We start from the raw sequence: 14,513 nt of genomic DNA on the forward strand, positions 1-14,513 counted from the left end.
ATTGTTACATACAATAACACTATACTGTAATTAGAAAATACCGGAGTATTTTTTGCGAGGAATAGTACTGTTGTAAATTAAATATTGTAGAAAAAGGCAGGATGCAACGGCAGCAGCGCAGCCGCAGGCAGATTGTATGAAAACCGGCAAAACCGAAATACATTCATCTGGAATCCGTACTAACTACGTACAAAACACCATAATACATATTAATTTTTATATCTGCATTGCATATCAATAGATTTGAGCTTGCAGCGCAATACAGATTTCGAAAATTGTACTAATAAAAGTCAAAAAAGCACATTAATGATATTTTGGAAAATGGAAACGAACGCATTGAAATAATTGTTGTTTGGCAACCACTGCGCTTTCATCTTCGTTATACTAGCACTTTAATACAGCATTATTTACACGCAACATTGAATGGTGTTTGTATTTGTTTATGCTGTACAGCCGTTATTAGCATCACAAAAATGCATTTAAACAATGTGCAAAACGTTCTGTTATGGCGCTACTAAATCTTAATCTGCAAATTAATAAATTATCAGGTCCGGTAGAAACTGATCTAGCACATATGAGTTTTCCTTGGAACTGATCGCGGAACAGCGCGGCCATGTCCGAGAATGAGCAGGCTCCGATGCCGAAGAAACGCGCCTCCCTGCTGCAACCCAGCAGTCGGCGCTCGCGTTCCGTACCCAGCCTGCAGTCGGCGCAGTCTCTAAAAGGGGCGTGCCGTGAAGCATGCCAGCGAAATCGGGACTGCGTTGTCCGCCAAGTGGCGCTCGTCGGCATCCTCGCCGGGATTGTTCTCCTGGTGCTGGGCATCGTTGTGTTTGATGGAGAAATGATCTACATCATCCTGGGCGGATGTTTTCTGGGGCTGAGCTACTTTTTCTACATGGTCAGCACGTTCTGCAATAACAGTTACCTCAAGTTTTTGAAAGAGGCGCCGGAGATGCACAATATCTTCGATCATATCAAGGAGGTAAGGGTGCGAAGAATTGGGCCGGACAGCGTTTTCTTGATTTGTACTTTCTCAGCGCCAATCAAAAATCAAAACTAAAAACTTATACACATACAAGTTATAACAATTAGGTAAGTATGTACAAGTAATAATTTTGTAAAGACTTCCTTACAAAATTCTCAAGGATTTCCACTACAATGATTCTCTGTTTATTTCTTCAAAATTTCTAGAAATTATTAATTTCGATTGAAATCTTATGGAAATTAGTTGTTTATACAGTGTACTCTGTGTACAGTACCTATGAGTTTAAATGGCGGAATTTCTCCATAATCTGTTGTTTTGCCCAAATTTTTGTTATACTAAGGTGTTGTTGTGCTGCGATTTTTTATTACCGAAAATTTTAATGTCATGTTTTTTGTGATTGATAATTCCGTGAAGCTTGAATTTTGATGGATCAAATTTCGCTACCTCGCCATTTCGTCATACGGAGTTTTGATTACTGTATTGCTGTATTTTTTATTATTAAATTTTTATTCCCCAAGCCACAGGAAAATAAAAAATGTTACCTTTGTAAATCATACAGGTACAGGACGCCCAGCCGCAGATTCGCTTCGAGATGGAATGTTACCACAAGGAACTCCGGACCCGCCACGTCCGCCGGCGCGACACCTACGGGAACGTGCGCTGGGTGTACGAGACCTACAACGTCAGCGTCACCAGCTGGGAAGGCTCCCGCTACCTGGCCTACACCGGCTGGTCGGATGCGTCCAACAAGGACCAGCTGGTGGCAGCCCGCAGTTTCGAGCAGGCCTTCGTGGACTTCTACAAGACGTACCAGTTGGTCGGCCCCAACGCCCACCAGTCCTTCCAGGTGCAGAAGATGCAGTTCATCATGGAGAACCAGGGCCGCGATCAGGCTTACAATTTCCGCGAGATCCTGGAGATCCCGGGTTATGTCGATCAGGCGCTGGCGGTTTTCGGGGAGAGTAAACCGTGCTGTATGAATTGTGGATGTTATTCGTTAGCCAGTATTTTTCTCTGCGAGTTCTGCTGTCGGGTGTGTCTGATGCGGCGTGCGCCACGGGATACCTATACTTATACCAAATTAATCGAGCTGTGATGGCTGGTTAGCGTAATTTATTGTTTATTATTAATTTTTTGAAGTGTCTGTTACATTCGGGTCTTTTTATTAAGCGAATGCTTAAATGCTGTAGCTAATCAAAACAAAGCCGGAAGAAGCCAGATATGTTTGTAACCGGTCAAGATAAATTTTCCAGAAAAAAAGTGGGAATCCAAGTAAACGCATAGAGCAAGAGATAACCAATCAGAATAAATTTTTATTTTTGGCAAGTTATTGTTTTTCTCAAAGTAAATTAAAAATAAAATTAACTTAAAGCCTACGCGAATCGTAACCAATCAGAATAAATGTTGGAGTTGTCACAACAATAGCTTTGCGGTGCAAGGAAATGGATATTCGGTTCACCAGCTCTGATACCTTTGAGCCTGCAAAAAACTGGAAACCAGTCGTCACTTCCGTGAGCATGTTACAGCTTTTTATGAACGCACATGCCGGCTGTTTTATTTATCAGGAATCAACGCAGATCAACAACCAAGCGCTGACGATGAATCGCTCAGGTTTCGCGTCGGTAGCCGTGAACAAAACCGGGCACGGAACAAATTAACGACACTTCTGCCGATAGGAAATGAGATTGCCAGCTATCTGATTGTGGCAGCCCCGGTTATAACCGGTGCGCTGCGTACCCAATGCCGATCGTCTGTTTGCGGTTTTCTGTGTATATCGCGTTTAATACACTCTGCACTTCCTACTTTGTATGAGCAATAACTATCAGCGCGGCAGCAGGTTTGCTGCAGGCAAGATAACCAGTTAAAAGCCTGATAACAGCATTTCCACTTTTAAATGGAAAGCAGTTGCAATAAGTCTGTTGTGGTTTTGCTTGTTGGTTATTTCTTATTAAGTGATTTTCTGTGTATAATTTCAACAATGCCAGCGCCCGCCCCACCTATGGCAGCCACCCACAACAAAATGGGCTACAGCATAGAAGCCATCGATCCTTACACCGGAATCTTTCTGCAGCGAATGCGCGGCGCCCGGAAACCCGTCGCCGAGCTAGGCAGTGGCTTCGGAATCGTCACGGAGCACCTCCTGGCGGCTGGCGCCACCGTTATCGCCAACGACCTCTCGGCGGACAACCTCCGGGAAGTGGAGCAACGAGTTCCTGTCGAACAACGCTCCCGGCTCACCCTGGTTCCCGGAGACGCCACCCAGATGACTTTCCCGGATAACGGACTCTCCGGGATCATGGCCGGACGGTGGGTACACTTCCTGACCACACCAGAAGCCTACCGCGACTTTCTGGGGAAAGCGTGGACTTGGTTGGAGCCCGGCGGGGCGCTGTGTATCACGGTGCACACGATGAAGGCGTGGTGTCCACCGGAAGTGAACCAGGAGTACGAGCGGAAGCGGGATAGCGGCGTGGAATGGCCAGGATGGGTTAACCGGACCATGTTGTATGAGGGGCTGACGGGCCGCGTTCCGGATTTGGTGTACGCCTTCCAACCGCAGGAGTTGAAGGCGTTGGTGGAAGCGGCGGGGTTTGTTGTAGACGATATTGGATTATATGGGCTGGCGCTGCCGAATCATCCGTCAACGGAGGACAATGATCTCGCCGAAGGGAATACGCTGGGATTGGTGGCAATCAAGCCCATAGCGAATGCCATCACGTAAAGCAAACGATTTCCAGTGAAGGTTACAAAGGAAATGCCTAGTTTTAGCGCTTATGGTGCTAACAAATGCGCTTTTTGAAGTCGAAACGTGCATTTTATGCGCGTTGGATGGCTTTCTGTTGCATACGGCTTAACTAACACCTTTTGAATCTACTGGCATATTTGGTATTAAATTTTTTCATTCTGCGCTTGCTCTTGCTGCGCTGGTCGGAAATGGAATAAAACAGCGTAATCGAAGTCTATAAAAATTTTTAACGATAGCTACAGATACATAGAAGAAAATTACTGTAGTTTTGACTTATCACAAGTTCAACGAGTCTTACGAAAGTAATCTTCCATCTATCATATTATGAAGAAATAACTGAAAATTTACAATAAAATAAATAATTTTTTATCTCCCCATGCAGGTGCAATCTTGAGGGAAGAGACTCTCTATACATGGCACTAAATTCATGTACAGCGAGAGGAACTTTCCCTTTCGCGCACTCCTAAGCCCCTTTTCTTAATGCTTTTTGACATTCTGAAGACAAATGATCTGCATACATAGGCGTGGTCCGCGTGGCATCCGTTTTCGTGCGCAACATCCGGTAGCCGAGTTATGAAGGAAACAAAAGTCTCATTATAGACTGGTTTCCTGCAAATTCTGGCCATAAATGGATTTAACCATGCAGATCGTTCTTTCATCGATTCAGATTTCCGTGATCATTAAGATATTCATGAAAGGTAATCTCAATAACATTTAATTAGCGACCAGCGACAAAATTAATATTTGTTTAACATAATAACTCTATAAGGATTTCCTGTGTTTTCTACGGAGCATGTATTTTCTACGGATTTTCTGTGTTTTCTTCCTGTGCTGTCGGATAACTTCTTTATGAGCGTGCGGAGAAAGCGACATTTTTTATTATGGTTTAATGGATCAACGTCCGCACGCATTCAAGGCAGAGCTCTGTTCGAGGTGGCAGACACTCACAATAACAACAACTCTCCAGTAAGCACAGCATTTAAAATCATGCTTTATACAAGAAGCTTACCAAGCCTTATACAGCAGCGTTTTAAACTTTGAAACTCACTCTTCTCACTCACTCTTTTACAAACCCATTTGTTGGGCAAATCTCAGATTTTTTTCCCAATGTCTTTATTATAACTTTTACACAGTGGCGGTTAAAATAAAAACCGAACGTGAAAGATCGAAACATGAATCTGCCGATTCACTACAGACCTTTCTTCCTCTTTGTCAGTATACCTTTCTCGACCTAGACAACTGCCTGGATTCCACAGGCGCCGCTCGTCAGTAATCGATGCACCATCACACGGCGTAATTGGAAGCAAGCGACTTTATTATTCGCTTGCTGCACTTGAGGAAAGAGACACGACACTGACAACCGCCATAGATCAGGATTCACAAACTTGTTCTTTTATATCAAAGCACAGCCTGGAAGCGATTCCGCGTACGTGAACCAGCGTTTTTCGATATAGTGCTGAGTCGCTTGTCAGTCTTTCAATGATTCACAGTAAAAACATCGCATAATCGCCAAAATTTATTGTGGATAATCCAATCAGTTGGCACCCGGATAACCGGAATTCCCAAGAAAACACCTTATACGTATTTCTTCCGGCGCAATTGACAGACACTAAACGGACAAAGACCAGTATAAAATGGCTCGTATTTTGCTTGCTCATACACCCCTAATCTGAAGATTATATCGATCTTTTGCAACATGGACAATTTTCTGGAGCACCGAAGCCGATTCCGTGGAGGACCACAGGGCCTGACTCCTTTCCTTTTCTCCGTGCTGGTTGTTATTCCGGGCACCGCATCAACCCACATCCAAGCTGTCAATATGATCGCCAATCAAACCGTTAATAATACAAGGACGTCTAACTGGTATAAAGAACCTGGTAAGTTATTCTGGCCAGTGGCCAATGCAAAAGGGCAGATTTAATTCAATTTCTAGCGTGTTACTACGGTATTAACAGAGATAATTAGTGTCGTGCTTGATATCGTACTGACCTCTGATACTCCTTCTTACCGAATCTTACGTATCACCCATAATTTCCGAACCGGATGTTGCGCGCACGAATCGGTGCCTGGTCCGTGTTTGCAACCATAAAATATCATAAAATAACGAAAACAGATTAAGTAAAAGTGCGCGAGAAACGAAAGTGACCGAGCATGAGCAAGCTTTCCTTACTTTGAAGCACTTAGCTGAGGTCGGTGCAGATAAGCTTTCCGGGGACGCTCAAATGCGCTGGCGTTGCCGTTGCATATTTAAATCGTAGTTCAACTATCTGCCGGTACTTCCGCTGGGCGGGTGTATGAAACCCCTTTCCAGAAGTTCTACTCTCATGAAGATGCAGTGGTTGCTTCTTGTTTGCTAGGAGAAAACGGAACACTGCCAGGAACATTCAGGCTCTGTTCCAATGCGTCGGACCCGAACGGACTCCAGGCAGCCAAAGGGCTTGAGAGCTACCTTGACCCTCGTCGTTTGCAGGGATTGAAGAGCATAGACTTCTATGTTCCGCTTCAGCTTCTCCTACAACTTTTCCAACAGTTCCTAGGAATGAGAGAGTTTATGGGCCAACACGTAATTGCCCTACACACTAATCAAACCAAGAATCTAACAATACCCGAGCTGCAGGATGCTCTCACTTATGCTTGGCTACCGACTCTCGGTAAGATTTCCCCGGCATCCGTTTGCAAACGTATGCTGTAAAGTTTCGGTGCGCATTTTAGAGAAGAGCAACTGGATATCAACCCGTGCCGAAATCATTCAGATTAACAACGGAAAAGGAAGTTTCTCATCCTATGGGTAACTTTGCACTTCCACTACATAAAATCGTATTTGTATGTTTTTCATAACATAAATAATTTTGGGATTCGCAGGTCGCCGATGACGATGATTCTCTATACGCTACCAGTGTCGGATGCCTTCTCATCGGAATATTTCTCCCGCATTCTTCCACGGTATCCTTGGTTGTACACTCGCAACTCAACCGATCACGAGTTAACCCGAATCGCGCCACCGGCGATCGGCGACTTTATTCAGCGATTGCAGCAGAAGGGTTTGCCAGTATATGACGGCCCACTTTTTTCCACGACTAGCGTACTGGAAAATCTATACCTGCGGGCCAATTCCACATCCGGCTACTTCGATACTGACCAGTTAAAGGCGGATGTGATGGACGTCGCTCGACAACTGCGTGTTAAAGAGGGATGCGGAGATGCGGACATGAGCGATGTGGACGTTCATTTTGGTCGATTCAAGCCGCTTATCATGCCAATGAGAAAAGACGGCGCCTTTTCTGAGTAAGGGTTGTTGTTCAGTGCAATCGCAATCTTTGCGCTTCGTAATGAACTTTACATACCTCGTTTGTGACACGTATGTTGAAACACATGAGGTTTTTTTCCAGAGAGCCAGTACTGTCCATGCCGTTTGTCATCACCGTGCAGCAGAAAATATTCGTACCGTATTATGTTGACCTGACGGCGGCACTGGCGAGCCATTCCGATCGATATTACAGACAGGAATACCCGAATAACTCCACGGAACTAAAAATTCCCGGATTTCGTATAGCCGAACTACCGCTAGTAGATCCTATCTTTTCGTTTCGCATGTACTTGAATCGACCGTTGAATGTGCAGTGGCTACCAGTGCTGGAGAGTCTGATGACTGCTCGGTTAAGTTCTGACATAGGTGACCTTACAAAAACATGCTAAGTTTGTATTTATCGCAGTGAAACGTATCTGTTTCTAGACTTTGATGGGCGAGTGGTAGTGCGTTTATGGGACTTTGATCCAAACGGCTGGATTGTCAACTTTTTTGTGGTTCTGCGCCACGCAAAAATACCGGCGTCACATATGCAGTTCTTCGTAGATGCTAGACTGTCTTTGGCCACCAATATCTACCGCAAGCTCGATGGTTTAGAGCTCCGATTATCAAATGCAAGCACCGCGTATAGGCTGATGAGGAATCCTTATGCCGGTTCCTGGCAGGATACGATTAAAGCATCGACCCTTGCGCAATGTAAAGGAGAGAACATTTGGCCCTTACCGGTGGAAGAACAGCTGTGTCCTCTGAAGAAAACGTTTACGCTGTATGTGGAGCGGTATTCTAAACTTCGATGGGACGATCTAATATCACGTAACAAATGGACTCCGGTGAGCTATGCAGCAGCTATTTGCACCAGTTGACTAAATCATTAATAGCGTAAGAGCCCCGTACAACTCGTACTACCCGCGTTGTTATCCCGTTACCAAACTTCTTCCAGTTATTCAGGAAGCCTATCAAGCGGTTTTATTGCAAACGTTTTTTTTGCAGAATTCAGATAAAATTTTGGATGCAGTACAGCAAGCATTCGCGGTTGCGAATCCCGTGACAGTAGACAATATCACGCTGACCATATCACTAATAGAGCGCGATGACAGCTTGGTAACAACCAACTGGTAAGTTCGCTAATTTACACAACAGTGACAGAAGTGAGGAAATATTTTTTATGTCTGCCAGTTTTTCCCAGCAGAACTTCGTAATGCTAAGCAACTTGTCCAGTAATTCACAGAAATAGGTTTCCTTTATTTTTACAGGCGAGATGCCACAAAATTTACTTTTGGTCTGTCGTATCCGAAGATGGAAAAAGGAATATACTGGAAACTGTGGCGTTATCCGTCCCTGGATGAACTGAACGGTTTCTTGCAGAGCGTTGCAAACTCTGTAATTGCCCACACATGGACTGTCACGGTGCCTACTTCCAGTTAACAACAAAATTTCATCCATCAGTGAGCTACCTAACTCTTCCGGCTAATTTTTTTCTGCATCGTATGCTACCGACATTGTGATCACGTTCAACCGTCGATACAATACGAGTACATTAATTTAAGAGAAAGTTCGGTAATCACAGAACCTGGTGTTTGTGGAGCATTATTTCTGTCACATCTTTTTGGGTTACTGCATCCTTTGTAAATACCATAAACGAAATGGTTTTGCCACCTAGTGATGGGTCATGATAGGCTCTATACTGAAAGCCTCGTCGTAGACATCGCTCATTCGACACAAAGTATATTGCTCCTATGTTATAGAGATTTTTGGTATACTAACGGTGTTGGGAATAGTAAAATCAGGGATTACGTATTCCGGTGTTACGTTATTACCGGTAACGTTTTCGTAGCAATGCGCTAACTTCAATCGACGCTTAGATCGCAAGATGCAAGCCGTTGAGACCATTTACAAATTTTGTACGGGTATGGAATGAACCTTGGAGGAGCGGTACTAGAAATGTGACGACCCAATGGCCCAATAGACTTCGGAAGGCGAAAACCGTGCAAGAACAGGTAGAGCGGTCGAAAGTTTTGAAAAACTAGCGTCTGTAATTTTTAGATGGTCCCCGCTTGCGTGTCACAGAATATATTGAACCGATCGTGAGAAAATGGTGTGTACAATGAGCTACTGCACAATTAATCGTCACACAGACAGAATGTCCCGTTGTAGAGAGTTTCAAATGTTGAGTCATATGTAGCAATTACAGTCGTACCCGTCGACTAGGAAGGCACAGCGATCGTAATTGATTCCGTTTGAGATTCTGTGTAAATCAGCGTAGCTCGCGCAATCCCGGACGATAAAATCTGCTTGCGTAGAGCAAAATTTAATAGTTATCATTGTGTGCTATACGACTTGTCCGGATAGAAGAATTCCGCAAAGCACCGCGCGTAGCTGTTATTAGTACGTATGTAACAAACACATTGCAAAAGAAACCGGCATTTTGCTTCTGATTATATCTGTATATGCCTGGAAGTCGAGTAGGTTCCGGAGGTGCCGCAAAGCATAATAATTACCCGTCCTTAGTGTACTGTATTTATATTTCTAATGGAAACGTGATTGAGTAAGGCAAATCGCTCAATCACCTCTTACAGGAAAACTCTAGTCGCTCAGCGCCCGGATAACCGGAACTCACCATATAACTGACATATCTTGCGGCGTAAATCTCGCACACTGAACGGATGCATGCATATATTAATGCAAAACCGCGATTGCATGCAGCTTGCCATTATACCTGTAAAAGAGAACTATCTGTATATCGATTTCTCAACGATTCATAACATGATGGAACATCTGATCCCCTTTCGTGCTATATCGAAGTTCTCGACAGGGTTTCTGCTTTCTCTAATGGTAGTATTGCCAGCGAATCAGGTACGTCCTTTTGCCTAGCGCAGACGACGAAATCTCTTCACGTATACAGTGTTATATCGTCGGCGAAGGAAAAGATGATGTCCCATACAGGCCGTTTATAATTACTGCCGAACAGCCACCATGTAACAAAGTACTAATTTTCAGTACTTCGAAGTTTGGTTTGATAAACTTCGGTACTTAACTTACCATGACGATGACATTTGGTGCATTCATCCTTTTCTAGGAGCCAGTGAAACCTTCCCAGGAACCTTCAGCGTGTGTCCCAGCCTGTCGGACCCGGATCTTCTCGAGAATCCCGTAGAATTAGGGCGCTATGCTCTTCCTCTCTTGTCACGTGGGTTGTTTAGCAGAAGCTTCGAACCGCCTACCCTCTTCAAGGAGTTCCAAACCTTTCTCGAACTGAAAGAATTGGTCAGCCAGCACACAGTTGCGGTTCAGCTAAATAGCCGATCTGTGGCTGAGCTGCAAGATGCCCTCACCTACGCATGGCTACCCAGTTTTGGTAAAATGTTCTAACCACCATTGAATCGCTTTCCCGGTTCGCTGTTTTTGTACTAACTCTTGTGTGTGGATGTGCACTTCAGAAAAGAGCAATCGGAGCACGGCACAAGCTGAAATCGAGAATGGAATGGAACTAGAGAATGGAACTAGGTTTTCGACGAATGGGTAAGGACACAAAATTCCATTGACACGGTGGAATCTGTAATCGTCTATGGCGACGGTCGGGCATGGTCCATCGCCACCGTCCCTGGGCGGTTAACAGGGCCACTTCCAGGCCGCATGGAAGTGCCCATGTTAATGGATTCTAGTCCGGAATATCAATATCTATGAATTTCATTTATTCATTTTCAATTGCCCGTTTCCTATTTAACTTCGTTTATGAAATAACACTTTTATCTAAGGGGACCCGAAGTCTCCCTTATCGTAGACTTATAAGTTACAGATATTGGGTACTTCAGTAGTACTACTGCCATCACTAGTACCCTGCCACTGATTGATAAGATATTGGGCAGTACTGCTGGCAATACTTTTTATCGGTAATTCATAAAGGAATATTTATGTACGGTATACCATATATAGAAGTATGTATGGAGTATTTAAGTATTTTGCAGGTCGCCATTAATGCTGATTACCTACATGTTACCAGTGCCAGATGTCTTCTTCGAGAAGAATTTCCCCCGCAGCCTGCCTCAGTATAAATGGTTGTTCGCTCCCAATGAGTTAGGACAAAATGGTCCATCATCGATGAACGAATTCATTCAGCGATTGCAGATCATGGGTTTGACAGCATACGACGGTCCGGCGCTATACAAGAGCGGCGGCATACTAGACGATATTTACCTGCGGGCAAACTCTACATACGGCTTCTTTGATACCGACCAGTTGAAGGCGGATGTGCTGGGAATTGTTAAACAAAAGCGCATTAGACAGAACTGTAGCGACACGAGCGTGGACGATGTGGAAGTTCATTTTGGTCAACTCGAGCCAGGAATCGTCACATCGAGGGCGAACGGGAAATATTCTGAGTAGGTGCACTTTTCAGTACGACAATAACCGTCGAGGTCTATTGGGTTTGAATCGGTACCAGGTATAATTTTGGCAGCATTCGTTTCGGCAGTATTGCGGCAACATGTATTAAACGCCCTGGGCCTTATTTTTTTGAGAGTCTCGAAAAGATGCGCTTCGAACCACAGGCACACGGAGCGCTGAATGCGATGGGCATTTACTATTTCAGATGATTTACTACTACTTTTACTTACTAATACTCGTGGCATTTCAACATTTGCAAAAAAAACCCTTTATGAACATCGATGCATTTATTTCACTCTTGTTAGAAAACTAAGATTAGCGAGTATGCCGGTAATTCATCTAACTGAGAAAATTAGCAAATTTTGCAAATCGGAGATACATATCTCAGTTAGTACTATTGCACAAATGTTGGAAGGCGGCTTAAAATCAGCTAGCACAATGTAATAACGTTTTCTGAGTTGAGCTATTTTCGGTGGCTTGGTAACCCCTGAATCGGGGAAGTTCTGAATCGAAAACCGAATCGTTCTGCTGAACCGACGGCAGCTTTTTTAAATCCAGAAAACTAAAGTTTTAATCATCGTCAAAAGAGCAACAGCGGAATGCCACTGCTGTCTAGTTGCGTACGGGTTACGTTAAAAAAAGAATCAAGTGTTGGCGAGACATCGGAAATTCCGAATCCGAAGCTCCTCCCCCCAATTAAGAAAGGTAACGCCCGCTGTGGTTTCAAGCGCCCTCTCCCGTGCATTACAAATAAGTAGACGCCCCGACATATGCGCCCCGGGCGTTAATAAACTTCGAAGGAACCGCTTTGTTAGACCGCTTAAAAAGTCGTACGATTAGAAATTTCGAGAAAATTTCCTATTCACTATCTAACCGCTCATCATTGCTTGCCGCCCTCTGATATTGATTTTGATTTAGAGGCTTAAGTATATTATGGCATGTTGGCGTGAGGTGCTGCTAAATTACCCGGTTCTGTTTCATGTAGTGTGAATGCAATGTCCATTCCAGTCGTTATCAAACTCATACTGCAGCAGAAGGTCCTTCTCTCTGATTCTGCGGCAATCAGGACAAATTTTGTCGACTGGTTCCCGTTACCCAACCATGCCGATCGCTACTATCTTTATTCACTAACGGCGCAGCGAAGAAATATTAATACCACCGGTCTTCATCTAGTGGATCACCAGCCCTTGAATCCCGCGCACTCCTTCCGTATGCACCTGGATCGACCACTGAATGTGCAGTGGATGCCGCTACTGGAAGCTCAGATGACATCGCAGCTTAATAACAACACCACCGGTAACGTTTTCTGCCGCCTTTGGTAGACTTGTAGGAACTAGGAAGGTGTGTCTCAAAGGTTTATTCTGGCAGATCGTTACAATTTAGCGGAGGTGCGTATATGGAATTTTGATCCGGACGGTTGGGTTGTCAACTTTTTTGTAATTCTGCAAGATGAACACAGAACGTTGGCTGAATTTGTTCTGGATGGCAGAATGCAGTATGCTGCCAGCATCTACCGTAAACTCGATGGCTTAGAGCTTCGCGTACCATCGGCTAGTAAAGCGTACCGGTTGATGACGCACGGTGTTGACGAAGATCAGAAGAATACGATCAAAGCAACAATCCTGCGGGCATGCGAAGGAAGGGGTACATGGATTTTTTTTCCGACCGAAGAGCAGGAGTGTCCCCTGAAAAAAAACTTTACACTGTACATCGAATGGCAGTCGGAGCGTCTCCATTCACGGGACCTTGTGAATGGATCTGTAACTGAGTTGCCGGTAAGCAGCAAAATCATCTTTGTTACGGCAGTGGTACGGCCCGAATTCTGGGTAGCCGGAGTTTATTTTGAGTACCCAGGCTCAGACTTTCAGTAGGCAGACTCAGTGCTTCATGTGCGGGGCAGGTAATGGATGTAGTAATAAAGCAGAAGTAGCTGTCATTGCTTGAACCGTTTCTTCGCAGAATTCCGATAAAATCTTGGAAGCAGTGCAGCAAGCTTTTGCCGCCGCGAACCCCGTGACAATGGATAACATCACTCTAGCCCTTACCATGACGAAATGCAATGACAGTGTACCAACTCCCACGGGGTAAGTTAGTAACATGTAGGTACGCAGCAAAAATGCACATAAGGTTACAAAAGTGGTGTTTACCGGGTTTCGTCAGCGACATTTTAGAGTATGGAACCTTTCGACATTCAGTGCTTATAATAATTATGTGATTTATGTCTGCTTTACCTTTACCTCACAGGTTTGAAGCTGCCAAGATTAGTTTTGCCGTGTCGTACCCGAAAATGAGGAGCGGATTGTACTGGAACGTTTGGCGCTATGCATCATTTGATGAGCTGAAAGCCGCCTTGCAGAGCACTGCAAACGTTATACTTGTCCGCGCAAGGAATCTGGCGGGGCCAGCTTCCGACTACTAACCGATTCCAAGTACTGCTTACCGCCTCTCTTTGCTATGGAACTGCAAGATTGCATTAATTAAATTAGTCTCAGCTGCCACCTTTTGACCCACCGGAGGATAGCGATTTGGGTTGTTTTGTTAGTCATTAAATTTTGACTGCAAGATACCGTAGCCGCGCTTGCAATTTATGTTATGTAGACTGATGGCCGTTGCCCAATAAAACTGAATTAGATCAGAAAACACTATTCGAACCTGCAACATGCCGTTTGATTAATCCATTTAACCTTTCTACAATGATCAATTAGGAACAGTAATTTATTTAAACTTCTTACTTTACAGATTTAATTATTATTTGAGCACATTCGTCGACGAGCATCGTATAGCGCAACAAACACTTTGAAGCGTCATGCCTGTGGAAAATAAGGGCCGAAATTTCTCAGAATTAACTGAAACGATGTTGTGCAAAATGTAATAGTAATGGAAAGAACAGGCAAACACAACCGTTATTTCCGGTTATAGCTGTGCAAATGTTTGAATTTACCCGTTGGTTGCCTGCAACTTGTCATCGCGTTCCATCAGTGAAATACTAAGCGTGATATTATCCACGGACCACCGTTAAGGGATTTGCTAGGGCTCCAGCTTGCTCTACTGTATCCGGAATTTTATATGAATCCAGCGGAAACGAGATC

At 44.3% G+C, this 14,513-nt stretch overlaps 4 protein-coding genes across 4 annotated transcripts; all 4 read left to right on the plus strand.

Annotated features, from left to right (window-relative positions):
• Positions 1–458: 458 nt before the first annotated feature.
• On the plus strand, positions 459–2,260 carry LOC129586073 (uncharacterized). The gene is made up of 2 exons (XM_055479072.1): positions 459–985; positions 1,548–2,260. Exons 1-2 carry the CDS (start codon positions 614–616, stop codon positions 2,082–2,084), a joined length of 909 nt encoding a protein of 302 aa, XP_055335047.1. The 5' UTR covers positions 459–613; the 3' UTR covers positions 2,085–2,260.
• Positions 2,261–2,736: 476 nt separating this feature from the next.
• On the plus strand, positions 2,737–3,946 carry LOC129586054 (uncharacterized). Its single transcript, XM_055479043.1, has one exon. It carries the CDS (start codon positions 2,883–2,885, stop codon positions 3,708–3,710), a length of 828 nt encoding a protein of 275 aa, XP_055335018.1. The 5' UTR covers positions 2,737–2,882; the 3' UTR covers positions 3,711–3,946.
• Positions 3,947–5,413: 1,467 nt separating this feature from the next.
• LOC129586083 (uncharacterized) lies at positions 5,414–8,725 on the plus strand. Its single transcript, XM_055479086.1, has 8 exons — positions 5,414–5,611; positions 6,092–6,385; positions 6,447–6,522; positions 6,597–7,019; positions 7,124–7,407; positions 7,468–7,871; positions 8,032–8,156; positions 8,295–8,725. Exons 1-8 carry the CDS (start codon positions 5,431–5,433, stop codon positions 8,464–8,466), a joined length of 1,959 nt encoding a protein of 652 aa, XP_055335061.1. The 5' UTR covers positions 5,414–5,430; the 3' UTR covers positions 8,467–8,725.
• Positions 8,726–9,774: 1,049 nt separating this feature from the next.
• LOC129586087 (uncharacterized) lies at positions 9,775–13,962 on the plus strand. The gene is made up of 8 exons (XM_055479092.1): positions 9,775–9,894; positions 10,118–10,396; positions 10,479–10,560; positions 11,007–11,420; positions 12,410–12,720; positions 12,793–13,199; positions 13,384–13,508; positions 13,669–13,962. Exons 3-8 carry the CDS (start codon positions 10,523–10,525, stop codon positions 13,841–13,843), a joined length of 1,470 nt encoding a protein of 489 aa, XP_055335067.1. The 5' UTR covers positions 9,775–9,894; positions 10,118–10,396; positions 10,479–10,522; the 3' UTR covers positions 13,844–13,962.
• Positions 13,963–14,513: the final 551 nt, after the last annotated feature.

The sequence above is a fragment of the Paramacrobiotus metropolitanus genome, unplaced genomic scaffold (genome assembly GCF_019649055.1).
Source record: "Paramacrobiotus metropolitanus isolate TYO unplaced genomic scaffold, Prichtersi_v1.0 Parri_scaffold0000019, whole genome shotgun sequence".
NCBI classification, from domain to species: Eukaryota; Metazoa; Tardigrada; class Eutardigrada; order Parachela; family Macrobiotidae; genus Paramacrobiotus; species Paramacrobiotus metropolitanus.